The 15,230-nt window shown below is 42.7% G+C and overlaps 1 protein-coding gene across 1 annotated transcript; it reads right to left on the bottom strand.

Annotated features, from left to right (window-relative positions):
* Nucleotides 1–1,014: 1,014 nt before the first annotated feature.
* On the bottom strand, nt 1,015–9,552 carry LOC148214492 (vomeronasal type-2 receptor 26-like). The gene is made up of 5 exons (XM_088151361.1): nt 9,391–9,552; nt 7,527–8,339; nt 3,567–3,791; nt 2,681–2,807; nt 1,015–1,940 (listed from the first exon to the last, which is right to left on the bottom strand). Exons 1-5 carry the CDS (start codon nt 9,550–9,552, stop codon nt 1,015–1,017), a joined length of 2,253 nt encoding a protein of 750 aa, XP_088007487.1.
* Between the last annotated feature and the right edge of the window lie 5,678 nt (nt 9,553–15,230).

Here is a 15,230-nt window from a genome sequence, read left to right as displayed (position 1 = left end):
ACTTACACTCCCTATCTGGAAAATATTTACAGCCGTGCATGAATTGTTCCCAAGAGTTGTGTTTCCTGCTCATGTGTCAAACCCCTAAGAGCAGCACATGACCAGAGAAGCAAGATTCACACAAGATTTCATTAATCAGGTTTTATGTCAAGAAAGAAACAGCTACGATACAGAACCTTTAAAACTGAATAAGCAAAACCTCTGCCTCCTATGAGTGAATTCATTAAGACAACCTTAATGGATTGTTTGAACCTCTTTTTCAAAGAATGGGAAACTGAAGGGCTAATGGCCTTTTCCCCAAATAAGACTGGCATTGAAACCATCAGCCCTTCGAGGTAGACCAGACTTGAACACCAAAGTCATGAAGACTAAAACTACTTTTATTACAGTATTCCAGTAACTGAATCCTGCAACTCTGAATGTGCGTCCCCCCTCCCTGCATTTATCGTAAAGAGAACTGGGGAGGGTCAGGTCTGACATGTTTCTCCAATTACATTCCTGCTTTGGACTCAGATTTCTCTTACCAAACCATTGCCCAGGCTGTGGCTCTTCCTCCGATCTCTCAAGGTTATTCTCACAGCCCATTACAGAAACATCCACCTGCGTTTCATGAGTCATGCTTGGAAACAGTCCCTTAACATTTTCAGCCTCAGGGAGATCTCTTGTAGTGATGCTCCTTTGTATTCATCTCCCATGGAATTGCCTGCAGGTTCTGCTCTGTCTTGACTGCCCAGGATCTTCTCCAAATGGGACAGACTTGGCTGAGTTTGGGCAGAGCAACCCTTGCAAGGCTTCAGTCCACCAAGCTGGAGTGGAAACTTAGCTATGATCCCCCTGTACCCTCAATGGGGAAAGAAGGGAGCAGGTAAAATGGCTTGCAGAAGGTGAAGCAGTGATTCCTTTTAGCACTATGTAGAGCAAATCTACTTCCTCACCACCACAAGTAGAATAATGCATACCTAGCAGACATTAAATGGCTAAATGAACACAGGTCCAGCAGTAAGTCTGCTGCAGTTATTTAGCCTTCACTTTCAAGCCATCTCCAGTTTTCGCCGTCAGCTGCTCCTTTGTATTTAGATCTGGCCTCAGAATGATAATGTAGCACTTGGGGATGAAGATGAAGCCCAAGAGGCCAGCACTGGAGGCCAAGATGGAGAAGACCTGCACGGCCACCATGTACTTGCCCCTGGTGCTCAGGTAGGAGGGCACGAAGGAGACCCAGACGCTGCAGAAGACCAGCATGCTGAAGGTGATCAGCTTGGCTTCGTTGAAGGCCCCAGGCAGGTTCCTGGCCAGGAAAGCCACCATGAAGCAGACGGCAGCTAGGAAGCCCATGTAGCCGAGGGCCCCATAAAACATGGGGACAGAGCCTTCGTTGCATTGCAGGATGATCTGTCCGGGCTGGGAGTGCATGTCAGACTCAGGAAATGGAGGAGAGGTTCCCAGCCAGAATGTGCAGATGACAACTTGGATACCAGAACAAGAAAGAATAATGGAGTTGGCCAAGCTCTTCCCCAGCCATCTCCTCACCTTGCTCCCGGGCTTTGTCGCCAAGAAGGCCAGCACCACCGTGACTGTTTTGGCCAACACGGAAGAGACGGCAATGGAAAATATGATGCTAAAGACAGTTTGTTGGAGGAGGCAAGCGGCAGTCCTTGGCTGACCAATGAAAAGGAAGGAGGACAAGAAGGAAAGGAGGAGAGAGACAAGGAGGACAAAGGAGAGATCTTGATTGTTGGCTTTGACTAAAGGAGTTTCCAGGAATTTAATGAATATGGCTAAGACAAAGGCTGCAATTAAGCAGAAGAATAGGGCAAGAGAAATCAGGACGATCCCCAGAAGTTCTTTGTAGGACAGGAAGGTTTGGATCTTGGGGATACATCGATCTTGGGCCTTATTTGGATGCTGATCATCAGGACATTTCTTGCAGTCGTCTGAATCTGAAAAGAAAGCAGATGAGGGTTTAGGATATTTATGCCGTCTATCTATACCATCTTTTCCACCCTGATTGCATTGTCTGGTCCTCAGAATGTGCATTTTGACAGTAGCAGACCTGAGGAGATTTCGACAATTTAGGGCCAGCTTTGGAAGGAATAGAGATAAGGAAGTATTTCCACTTGAGCACATGATCGCATCTCACTTCTCTGGTCGTTCTCAAGGGACCCAGCCGAAATGCCTGGATTCTCTGTAATCTTTCAGAAGATAAGAGATTATTGATCTGGCTGATTTCAGTCCCATTGCTTGACTATGTTCATTATTAATTTGCCAATTGGACTTTAATGGTATCTCTTCTATGGGCCTTTTTCTTCTCTATGTAGCCTTTGTACACCCTTCATTTATTAATAATCATGGAGGACCTCTAGAAAATGCTAAGTCCAATCCTGGCATTCCCATTTCAGGGGGATTTCAGTTGGGAATTTCAGGGAAGAGAAGGTATGGAAGAAACAGAACCTGGCTTGAATCTGTGTAATGAAGGATCTTGGTAGATAAGCAGACCCGGAAAATTGCTTAGATGAGAGAAGGACTAGAAATGTAATGGATGGAGCTCACATTCAGTTCATATTTGACAACAGCTAATTCAGTTAAGCCCCTGTGGCCAGGATTTGAAAAAAATCAGAATATCCTTAAGGAATCTGAGTGAAGTTCACAAAGTCCTGCTCCTTCTCCAGGAGACACTTGCCTTCCTGAGTGGAGATGGTCCCTTCCGCACACATGGAACAGCTGTAGCAGCAAAGGGGCTTTCCTTCCAGGACCACCTTGGCTTGTCCAGGGCGGCACCTTCCAGTACACCTAGATGGAGGGAGGGCCTAGCAAAAAGGAGAAAATGAGGCAAAGTGGGTTAGATATTCGAGGCAACTTTCGATGAGGAAGGGTGTGAAACAGAGGAGGAAACCCTGTGGCTGGGCATGAAACCCAGAGGTAAGAAGAATAAATGTATTCAAGGGCCCCTTTGAACTCCTCGATTTTGGGAATAATTTTCTCCATCCTACCCTTAGTAGAAGCAATCATCATTTTCACATTATTTCCATCTCATGTGTGTTTTCCCTCCATTCTCTGTCCCTGATTCTCAAGATTAGAAATGGTTCTGTAGAGAACTATGCAGAATGGCAGCTCTTCCTCTGTATTAACTTGATCATTGCAGGAGTTGCAAGCTTAGCTGGTTTTCCAAGAGATCAGAGAAATTTAGAAAGGAGGATGAAATTGAGTTCTATGGAAGGCAAAATCTTGTAAATGAAGCAGAATTCCCTGGGAGCACAAAGCCAGAAGGAAAGACACACATCATGGCCTAGTGCCATGTGTGAACCCAGACATTAGTATTACTCTCTGAATCAAAGAATATGGTGGAAGGACTGGCAGTAGGTGTTGGGAACGCTGTTACAATTTTAGTGTCCTTTTCTGTTCCCTTCTCAGACTGCAAGGCTGCAAACAGAGATTTAAGGTCACAACTTGATTTTCAGATTTTCAGAAAAATGGGAGTCATCCCTCCCATATTTACATATCTGAAACAGGAACGGATTAGAATTTATTAGACTTGAGGGCAAGTGAGAAGAACCGATTGCACCTACCTGCCTAAACTGCCTGGACCCCTCATCCTGGCTGAGGGTAAGATCCATCTCTGAGGACCCCCAACATTGGTTTACTTTCCCAAACTTCGTGGCACGTATGGACTCATTGGGAAATGCCACCCACTTCACAAGATCAAATTTTCCTTTCAGCTCCCCTTTCTCATCCAAATATATTCCATCCATGGAAGTATTGTAGAAGTGGGCATCTCCTAAGAAGGAGTGGAGCTAAAACAACAGGGAAAACAACAGTTTCCAGAAAACAGGAAAGCAACGTGGATATCTTTTATCCTTGAAATTATTTTATTAAAAGCTTTGAATAAAACAATAATAGATAGTATAAACTATAAGAAAAAAAGAGAAGAAATGCAAGTAAAAAAGAAAAAAAGTATTAAAAAAACCCTCCCCCCTTTAAGAAAGTGACTTCCCACCCTCATCATAGCTAACAAATATAAAACTCTTTATCCCATAATACATTTCTTAACAATAGGCAAATCAAATAAGTAACATCTTCAGTGCAGCTACCGGCAAAAGATCCAAAAAAGCTCTAAGATATTCACTTTAATTAACATATAAAACTCAACATTCCACATCTCAGCTCTTAACTGTAGCAAAATCCCTTTTAAAAGGCATAAAATGGTCCCAATATCCTAATATAAACAAAATACCTCCCCCCCCAGGTTTAACATGACAAAGAGAGACCATTTCTCCTTTACAAAAGACAAGCTCCAATACACAACATTCCAAATAGCTACTGATCCCACTCAAATGCACTTTCCAGATCTCCACTCTAAACTATAAGCACATCCACATTTCATGAAAATAAAGTAATCCCAGGATCCAAATATAAACAGAAGAATAAAATTTAACATTAAAAAAAAATCTCCTTTAAAAAGACAAATTCTCCAAACTCCTTACTTTGAAGAAAGAGAAACAGTTAAATGCAAAGCCTGTTTAAGTACTATAAAATTAGGATGACATAAAGTAACTATAGGGGAAAAGATTTTTACATCATATTAAATGTAAGCAAATCCACTACAGCACATTTTTCTAATGAAGATATCAATAAATCGAGAAAGAGCCACCCAGAATAACAACATATCCCATTTTATCCCTGGTCGAATAAACTGACTTTGTTCTCCTTTTTTCTTCTATACAGGGCAGCCTTTCTCTGCAATCCATTTGGATGACTGTTGATCCTTTTCACAAATTCCTTTAGCACGTTAAACAGTCTCTTTTGTACATCCAACAAAAGGAAATTATTCCAACTGCTCTCTGGGATTATCATTTTTATTTCCTTCTTGATTTTTAAAACCTCATCCAGTTTTCTCTCTATATCTGATGACAGATTCTGGTTCACAACCTCATTCATATTTTCCTCAAGTAAATTTTGCTGCATATCTCATTCTGTAACATCTTCGCTTGAGAAGAAATCATTCTCAAAAGACACAACATAGCTGACATTTCATGACACAGGTCGCTACGCAGCTCTTCAAAGATGTCTCTGAGCGCCATTATAATTTGCTTGTCTTATAACTCCAATGTAAAAAACAATTTTTCTTTCCCACACACATACATTTATTTAAAAAAAATTCAAAGTCTTATATTCAAAGTCCAAAACTCCAACATTTTCTGAGCCCTTAAAATGTTTTATAGCGAAAATCTTGTCTTACGTTTTGCTTCTTAAGTTCTTAGAGAATATAAAAATGGTTCTTCATGTTCTTATATTGAGAATTGAAAGCAACTCACTTGGTATTTCCAGCTTTGTCACTCTGCAAGTGTCTAACTTCTTTGAAACACTTAATAGGCCATTTCCAAAACAGTTACCAAAGCACAAACTCAGTGTCCTTTGAAAGGCTCCGTTTGTAGCTGGAGCAAATATGGCAAATGCCCCTGTCTCCCGGTTTCCTTCCTCCCACCCGAGATCACTGTCTTGCAGTCCCTTCATGAGGAAGAGGAGCAACCGTAAGGAGAAACAGCTCGGGTGATCTCACGTCTCTCTCTTTGATCCAGAGAGGATCGTAGGAGCTGATCTGCTTAGGGCTCCCTGGTAAAATGCTGCACACGTCAACTTGTCTGAGGGGCTGCCTTCAGTCCAACATCTTCCCCTGGAAGCCCCAATATCTTCTATCCAAGTTACATTAGAGAACATCTTGTCCAGAATGAAGTAGCCAATGGGATCAAGACGAGACCAGCTTAGTTTCCTGCCCCCAGGTGAAGAGAGGAAGCATGGGCCAGAAGCCAGGTCTTCCCAATGGTGGGAGCCCCAAGATGCCACCAGGGATATGCTTGGTCCCCTCATTCCTGCGGTTAAGCAGATCACTCAACAGCTGTCTCTCAACACGGTCCTTGGATGGTAATGCCTAGCAGAGGATGTTGAGTAATTAGGTACATTATGGTAACATTGTCCATCAGTGGGTGTCATCTGATCGGGGTGGTACAAAATGCTATTGATCAAGAAATAGTAAAAGTACTCATGCCAGACCTACCCATTGCAGAACTGATAGTTCCAGGTTCTTGGAATCTGCAGGGGTGGCTGCATCCACTTTTTCCCTTTCTGAGTTTGAGGGAAGAGTCATGAGATGCCTGTCTTAATTTTGCACAGAAACAGCAATTTTATGAGTATCATTCAATTGTACCTTTGAACACAACTAGATAGGATGCTTCAGGGACATTTTGGGAAGAAGCAATAGTCCATTTCATCACAATTACTTTAATATCAGGGCATCTTTTTGGGAGGGGAATGAAGTGAATCTATTCATGAATATTTCTGGGGTGTGTGCAAATCAGTTAAATCTAAGTCGAAATGGTAATTCAGTTTGAGTTTCATTTCAATTTGGTTAACATTTCTGACTTAACTTGGATTATTGAACCAACAGGACTTTGCCATCCAAATCAAATTGTCTAATATAACCGATCAGATGTAGAGATAAATATTTCTATGTGTGCACAGAATCATCAATTGACAAGAACAGTTTGGAGCCAATGAATTCAATTTTCAAACATTCAATCAAATATGAATTTAATCTTCAAATTGAATATTGGCACGCCCCTGATCTTTATACACCCTACATTAAGTTGGAGCCATATTACCTGGCATTCATATTCTAATAGAAGAGAAAAGTTACAACAGAGTGAATAGTTCCCCTCTAGATGTACAGACTTAGATGCCACTTCAGGGCTGGTTGTAAGACCATTCAGTCCAAAGTCTAAAATCTATCATCTAAAATATACAAAATGATTTCACTTGGAATCTTATGTAATTTTGACATTGTTGCTGAAATCTCAAAATTTCAGCCACTTCATTTATTTTTAAAAAATAAACTTAATTGACTTTGGGACCCCACTGCCACCATCTAAGAAGAGACATTCAGAGGCATCAACCTCTGGCATCTGTGGTGGGTCTCAAACTGACGATGTAATGGTGATGATTACATGGTGACGATGTAATGGTTCACATACAGAAAAAGGTTGGAAATAGCTGCTCTAGTTCATGTCACAAGACAATCTTATCATCCAAACCAATGTTATTCTCTTTTTGTTACTTTCAGTCCTTTTAGGACAATATCACAATGCCCAGAAGATGTTCTGCATCCAACAAGAGAAAAAGAGATCTGTGCAACTTTGAAATTCATCATACTTAGTCACAATCTCAGGTCTCTGAATGTAGGAATGTAAAAAGTCTCTGGGAAGAAGCATCAGAAAGGGAAGAAGCCTCAGGAGGATGAGCTTGAGCACGTATTCTGCATTGTAAGTATGAATCATTTGTCCTAATGATGTATAGATTCAGCCCAGGAAACACCAACAGTTGATCTTCCTCTAGGGAGATTCCAAAATGGAGCTTGTTGGAAAGTTTGAAAGCTTCACCCCACGAGGACATCCAGACTTACCTCAATACCTGGATTAGACATCAAGAATTGGCTACCATGTTCAGCAGAGAGTTCTCTCATGGGAAAGCCATACCTGCCATGGTTGAATCCTTGATGGTTGCAGTCTCTTCTCACTGCCAGTTCTCATCCTTCTGGATCTGCTGGAACTTCCGGCATCAATGGCACGTGCTACAGCCTGGACAAGATTGTAAATACTGTCCCTGTCGAGGGACAGAGTGGTTTCAACAAACTCTTCTGGTGGAGTCTCCAGAATGCTCTCCTTGCACCTTATCCTCCCTTTGACAGACAATCTGTGCTTTAATAGTGAACATTTAAAGGCCTTTAGAAACAACTGTTCCATGTCATGTAAAAATTCTCGAAAACTAACATTTTTTGCCTTTTTATGCTGATCAAGTACAAAAGAAAAAAAGCCATGTATTTGCCCAGAAGACAGGACCTCATAAGACAAGTACAATTTGAGGTCCCACAAAGCTGTTGTGATCCAGATCTTGCCCCCAGTGGGTACGTTATATTTTACCACTCTATCATGTAACCTTTTAATTGTACTGTAGAAGAAACGTATCTCCCCATAATAAATTAAGACACTGACATTGTTCCACATGTTAAATATTTCCAGGGGCAATAGGTCAGCCTCCATTGTCAGTCCTGAGATCATCAGGGAGAAAGCAGAGCAAATTGCATTCCTGTTTAGGATTGGAGTCAACGTCCTCATGAACCTTCCTCCGTTTTCAGTGTCTGGAGCAAGGAGGCCAACCCAGTTCCATCCAAAATGCAGGAGCAATTTGGCAATCACCTGGTAGAGATGTTCTTCTCTGGGCACCATCCGGTAGATGAATGGGAACTGAGTTTTCTCATTCAGACCTTCAGAAACAAAACCGTAACTGACCTAATGAAGGAAAGAGAAGGGGATGCCCAGAGAGATGGGCATGAAGGTAAGAGAGACAGGAAGATGCCTCCAGATGAGATATGCATTTTGGCACCTTGGAAGCTCTCCAGGTTAAGCCCTCTTACCTTCAAATATGGGAAGAGGGGAAGCAGGAGCAGCAAAGGAAGGGAAAAGAAAGCTTTGGTTTCTCTTCCTTTTCTTTACACACAATCAGAGTATCTCATTCCCATTCTTCTCTCTGATTATTTAAAAAGAAGCTTTGCACTGGAATAGTGTTGCTGCTCCAATATACTTTTTTACTAGAGTACTGAGTTCCTCTTAATATCAGGTTTTTATTTTTTCATTTTCATGCATTTTTAAACAGATTTCCCCCCGCATGCATGCATGGCTCTGGGTACATGTGTGTGTTCATTCCCAAAAATAAAAAAGTGACAGTATCCAAGGCCAATTGAATTTGATTCATGGGTTGGTTCAAATTTGTGAGTTTACATTGACAAGAAAACTAAAAATGTTCCTCCCTTCCTTTGCCCAAACCCACTGGATGGATTGCTCATTGTCCCTGGATCATTGCCCTGGGAATGAGCAAAAGGCAGGCTGGTCTTTGTGTCCCTGATTTTCCATCACTGGAACCTGAGTCACAAATGGTATTTCCAGAAAGGTCTCTAGGAAGGGACGTTCCACCTGGTTTGAATGGGAAGGATAGACCAACTTCTTGCACACAACTTTAAAAAATGGATCTCACTCCTTTCTCTTTTCCTCTCACTCCACTTCTTTTTGAGTCTAATCATTTCAAATGAAGCATTTGAGGGCGTGACACGGTTTCCTGTTCTTTCTGACTTTCTCAAGAACCACCACTGTGGATAGGAGTACCCTGGATCTGGGGAAGATCCACAAAGACAAGGGAGATACGTAGTGCCCATTCCACTCCTATCTTTGACTGGTTGCAATTCTGTCCTTTCTTAAGCAGAAATGAACGTCAATCTTTTCCATGCCCCTTTTGACATTAACAAATCTAACAATTTTCCCCATCTCAGCCTTCCTTGATTCATACCTGTGGGATCTTGTAGATGCTTGACAAGATTGAAATCTGCTTAGAAGTATCTGAATCCACCCCTTCAATCATGGTCAACAGATTGCTCCTTCTTCCACAGCTGTAGTTGGGAATATTTGCTTGTCCAATTGAGAGAAGGTCTGTTGTGGCCTCATAGGTCATCCTTATATCATGACAGATATCATATACATCGTACCCAAGAGTGAGATTGGATAGCAGTTCGGGATTTTGGTTGACCTCCTCAGTGGCAAACAGGAAGGACAGAATATGCCAGTAGAGAAATTGATATCTCCTGAATTAAAACAAATGTGTCACCTGGTCATTCTCCCGTCACTGGAAATGTGTATATGAAATTTCTGGTGATTCAGCTTCAGGAGGCTTTCTGGGTATTTCAGCCTTAGGAAAAGTCCTCTGGATCTCAGTTCCTGGAACTTGAGTTACAGATCCAGAATCTGTATTACTGAACGTGTCTGTAAAAGGAGCAGACAGTTGTTACTGTCAGGAAAGTGCTGGGGAGAGAGAGGTAAGTGCAAAAAGAATAGTGTCAGTGCCTGTCTGTAGTTTCCCAGCTCTGGAAACTAAGCAGGTTCGGGCATGTTCCTACTTGGATGAAGAATTCAAAGACTGTAGGGTAAACTCAGAAGTGAAAATACCTGGGGAAATGCAATGAGAAATGTTTTCTCTACTGCTATGAAGAAAACAACATGGCTGTGTCCATGTAGTCGCCAAGATTTGATAGGGAATTCCTGTAATCACGTGAAAAAATAAATAATGGATAGAAATCTTAGAGTGTTCAGTCTTTTGCTGCATTGTGGAAGAAATCACACACTCTAAAAGCAGACCCCCCTTCATGGATCACTGCCTTGTCGTGGTGAAGGGGCTTGCATAACTCAGTGAAGCCATGAGCTATACTGTGCAGGGCCACCCAAGACGGACAGGTCATGACAGAGAGTTCTGACAAAATGTGGTCCACTGGAGAAGGAAATGGCAACCCACTCCAGTATCCTTGCCAAGAAAACCCCATGGACAATGTTAAAAGGCTAAAAGATATGATGCCGGAAGATGAGCCCCTCAGGTCGGAAGGTGTCCAATATACTACTGGGGAAGAGCAGAGGGCAATTCCAAGTAGCTCCAGAAAGAGTGAAGTGCCTGGGCCAAAGTCGAAAGGACGTTCAGCTGTGGATGTATCTGGAAGCGAAAAGAAGGTCCGATGCTGTAAAGAACAATATTGTATAGGTACCTGGAATGTAAGATCTATGAACCAAGGCGAGCTGGATGTGGTCAAACATGAGATGACAAGATTGAACGTCGACATCTTGGGAATCACCGAATTGAAATGGACGGGAATGGGTGAATTTAATTCAGGTGACCATTATATCTACTACTGTGGGCAAGAAACCCTTAGAAGAAATGGAGTTACACTCATAGTCAATAAGAGAGTGGGAAAGGCAGTAATGGGGTACAACCTCAAAAACGACAGAATGATCTCAGTGTGTATCCAAGGCAAACCATTCAATATCACAGTCATCCAAGTCTATGCCCCAACCACTGATGCTGAAGAAGCTGAAGTTGACCGCTTCTATGAAGACCTACAACACCTTCTAGAACTAGCACCAAAAAAAGATGTCCTTTTCATCATAGGGGATTGGAATGCTAAAGTAGGAAGTCAAGGAATAATCGGAATAACAGGCAAGTTTGGCCTTGGAGTACAAAATGAAACAGGGCAAAGGCTAATAGAGTTCTGTCAAGAGAACAAGCTAGTCATAGCAAACACTCTTTTCCAACAACACAAGAGACGACTCTACACATGGACATCACCAGATGGTCAATACCGAAACCAGATTGATTATATACTTTGCAGCCAAAGTTGGAGAAGCTCTATACAGACAGCAAAAACAAGACCAGGAGCTGACTGTGGCTCAGATCATGAGCTTCTTACTGCAAAATTTAGGCTTAAATTGAAGAATGTAGGGAAAACCACTAGACCACTCAGTTATGACTTAGATCATATTCCTTGTGAGTACACAGTGAAGGTGATGAATAGATTTAGAGGATTAGATTTGGTAGACAGAGTGCCTGAAGAACTATGGACGGAGGTCCGTAATATTGTACAGGAGGCAGCAACTAAAACCATCCCAAAGAAAAAGAAATGCAAGAAAGCAAAATGGCTGTCTGATGAGGCTTTACAAATAGCTGTGGAAAGAAGGAATGCGAAAAGCAAGGGTGAAAGGGAAAGATATAAGCAACTGAATGCAGATTTCCAGAGAATAGCAAGGAGAGATAAGAAGGCTTTCTTAAATGCAAAGAAATTGAGGAAAACAATAGAATGGGGAAGACTAGAGATCTCTACAAGAAAATTGGAGATATGAAAGGAACATTTAGTGCAAAGATGGGCATGATAAAGGACAAAAAAGGCAGGGACCTAACAGAAGCAGAAGAGATTAAGAAGCGGTGGCAAGAATACACAGAAGAACTATACAAGAAAGATCTTAATGTCCCTGATGTCCACGCTGGTGTGATCACTGACCTTGAGCCAGACATCCTAGAGAGTGAAGTCAAGTGGGCCTTAGGAAGCATTGCTAACAACAAAGCTAGTGGAGATGACAGTATTCCAGCTGAGTTATTTAAAATACTAAAAGACGATGGTGTTAAAGTGCTGCACTCAATATGCCAGCAAGTTTGGAAAACGCAACAGCGGCCACGGGATTGGAAAAGGTCAGTTTACGTTCCAATTCCAAAGAAGGGCAATGCCAAAGAATGCTCAAACTATCGCACAATTGCACTCATTTCACATGCTAGCAAGGTTATGCTCAAAATCCTACAAGCTAGGCTTCAGCAATACATGAACCGAGAACTACCAGATGTACAAGCTGGGTTTCGAAGAGGCAGAGGAACTAGAGATCAAATTGCCAACATTCGCTGGATCATGGAGAAAACACGAGAGTTCCAGAAAAATATCTACTTCTGCTTCATTGACTATGCAAAAGCCTTTGATTGTGTGGATCACAACAAACTGTGGCAAATTCTTAAAGAGATGGGAGTACCAGACCACCTTACCTGTCTCCTGAGAAATCTGTATGCGGGCCAAGAAGCAACAGTTAGAACCGGTCATGGAACAACCGATTGGTTCAAAATAGGGAAAGGTGTACGACAAGGCTGTATACTGTCACCCTGCTTATTTACCTTATATGCAGAGTACATCATGAGAAATGCCAGGCTGGAAGAATCACAAGCCGGAATTAAGATTGCAGGGAGAATCATCAACAACCTCAGATATGCAGACGATACCACCCTAATGGCAGAAAGTGAAGAAGAACCAAAGAGCCTCTTGATGAGGGTGAAAGAGGAGAGTGCGAATGCTGGCTTGAAACTCAGCATTAAAAAACTAAGATCATGGCATCTGGACCCATCAATTCCTGGCAAATAGAAGGAGTAGAAATGGAAGCAGTAACAGACTTCATTTATTTGGGCTCCAAGATCACTGCAGACAGAGACTACAGCCATGAAATTAAAAGACGCTTGCTCCTTGGGAGGAAAGCTATGGCAAGCCTAGATAGCATATTAAAAAGCAGAGACATCACCTTGCCGACAAAGATCCGCATAGTCAAAGCTATGGTTTTTCCGGTAGTAATGTATGGCTGTGAGAGCTGGACCATAAAGAAGGCTGAGTGCCGAAGAATTGATGCCTTTGAACTGTGGTGCTGGAGAAGACTCTTGAGAGTCCCCTGGACTGCTAGGAGGTCAAACCAGTCAATCTTAAAGGAAATCAACCCTGATTGCTCATTGGGAGGATCGATAATGAAGCTCAAGCTCAGATACTTTGTGAAGAGAGATCTCTTTGGAGAAGACCCTGATGCTGGGAAAGATTGAAGGCAAAAGAAGAAGAGGACGGCAGAGGATGAGATGGTTAGATAGCATCACTGAAGCAATGAGCATGAAACTGAGCAAACTCAGGGAGGCAGTGAAGGACACGAAGGCCTGGTGCAATATGGTTCATGGGGTCACGAAGAGTCGGACACGACTTAACGACTAAAGAACAACAAAAAAAGCAAACCATCCAGGATCTCATATAGCATGTTCTACAACAGACCAGTACTGAAGTCCAAAGATCAGATTCTTTCTCAAAGGGAAAGCAGGAAGATCTATTGAATTTAATTGTTCATTTATGGTCCCAGATCATAAATTGGGCTGACAGGAGGATTATGGTGGAAGCAAATTCTTTAGCTGAAAGCCAGGAAATGGGAAAATCCTTGAAGAACTGGGAGGTTCAACGTCTGTGAAAAAAACCCAAAAGGGAGGACTTACACAAGAAGTCTGGTCCTGGGAGGCTCATGGAAGACTGCCGGTTTGAACACTGTAGGGGAGGCAGGCACAATCCCACCCATGTGAAGATCCCCCAGCCGGTAATAATTGTACAACCCACTCCTATCCTTGATGAAATTCAGGGGGCATTTCTTCCCACTGGCTGCACCGGGCAGCAGAAGCAGAAGCAGAAGCAACAGCAGGAGCAGCTCTCTCCTCATGGGAGCCATTGGTGGCACTTCAGAAAGCAGAGATCACCCAGAGCTTCATGGGCAAAGCAGGGAGGGGACATCACATCTTGACTCAGAAGTTGTCTGTCTGCCTGCTTTGAATCTCTGTCTGAACTCTCTGTGATCTGAAAGGAAGCATTTATTTGGGCATCTGGTGTCCCATGAAAGATTCAGCAGGATGTTGCAGCAGGTGGCTTTCGATGTTCAGGTGTGATTTGAAGACAAACTCCCTTGAGGTCTGGTAGAGAGAACAGACCATGTTCTTGATAATTATAAGGGAGAGAAGCTTTGGTTTTCTCATGGCTCCAAGCAGGTGTGCAACTGGAAAAAACATATTTCTGAAAAGTGAAGTCAGACAGGGTTTGTGTGTCTGTGTGTGTGTGTTCGTGCATGTTTGCCATGACCTTTAGTGATATCTAAGCACAATACATTGTTTGGATGTTTTTGCTTCCTCAGAAGATACAGCTCGATTACCTCTAAACTTTCTTTGGCTAAACATTGTTTCTTCTTCCACTTGGAAGAGGAGGAGGAAGAAATTTAAATATGTTATGGCCCCCCACTCCAGTAGGCTCTGGATGGCTAAGAAATCCAGGGCTGGGGATGCTGAATAGCTGCTTTGGGCAAATGCCAACAAATGGCACCCGAGAGGTCTTCCATTGCCACCTAGAGTTGGGAGACTCTCTCCTTGAGGCATCCATTACTGAACTATGGTAGGCAAATTGGTCCATCTTTCTCTTGCTCTGAAGCAAGATGACCAGGAATTCAGAACTTGTCGGCCCTTGGAGGTAGTCCACGCAAGAAGCACCAACCATGAGTACTAACACAACCATTATTGTAAGCTTGCAAGTCTGAAAGTACCTCTCCTTGCCCTTAATTTTACTCTCCCAAGTACTAGGGAGGGTCCCTTCTGAGATACTTTCTCCACCCCCACCCCTCTTTCAGACTCCAATTCCATTTATCAGACCATTGTCTAGGCTGCAGCTCTTCTTCCGGTCTCCCAAGGTCATTCTGACATAACAGTTCAGAGCTTGGCTGGGCATGCAGAGCTCTACTAGTCCTACCCTCTGGAGTCGAGCAGGACTTTCCATTTCACAAGAAAGTTCTCCATCTTTTTTCCATCATTGCTGTAGGAAGTGAAGCCCTAGGGATTCCAGGCACAGTGCTAGGAAGTTTTTCCAAGTATTGATCCTAGCCTCCCTCACTCCAGGGCCTCTGGCCTCTTCCTCTGGCACAACATCGTGCGGTATCTTATATCTGTAGGAGAACAAATGGAATGTAAGGGTCAAGGAAAGACTGAATAGATGAGGG

This window comes from Python bivittatus, unplaced genomic scaffold (genome assembly GCF_059951505.1).
Source record: "Python bivittatus isolate LINGU-HERP-01145 unplaced genomic scaffold, Pbiv_v1 ctg000650_np1212, whole genome shotgun sequence".
Taxonomy (NCBI): Eukaryota; Metazoa; Chordata; class Lepidosauria; order Squamata; family Pythonidae; genus Python; species Python bivittatus.
Note: the sequence above shows the minus strand (reverse complement) of the source record. Positions and strands in the feature narration are given on the sequence as shown.

Excerpts from the sequence above, each read along its gene's own strand:
- LOC148214492 (XM_088151361.1), bottom strand. The coding sequence starts at position 9,552 with ATGACCTATGAGGCCACAACAGACCTTCTCTCAATTGGACAAGCAAAT. Across the intron at positions 3,792-7,526 it reads CAAGGATTCAACCATGGCAG|CTCCACTCCTTCTTAGGAGA; the intron begins GTATGGCTTTCC and ends CTGTTGTTTTAG. Across the intron at positions 1,941-2,680 it reads GACCATCTCCACTCAGGAAG|ATTCAGACGACTGCAAGAAA; the intron begins GCAAGTGTCTCC and ends CTTTCTTTTCAG.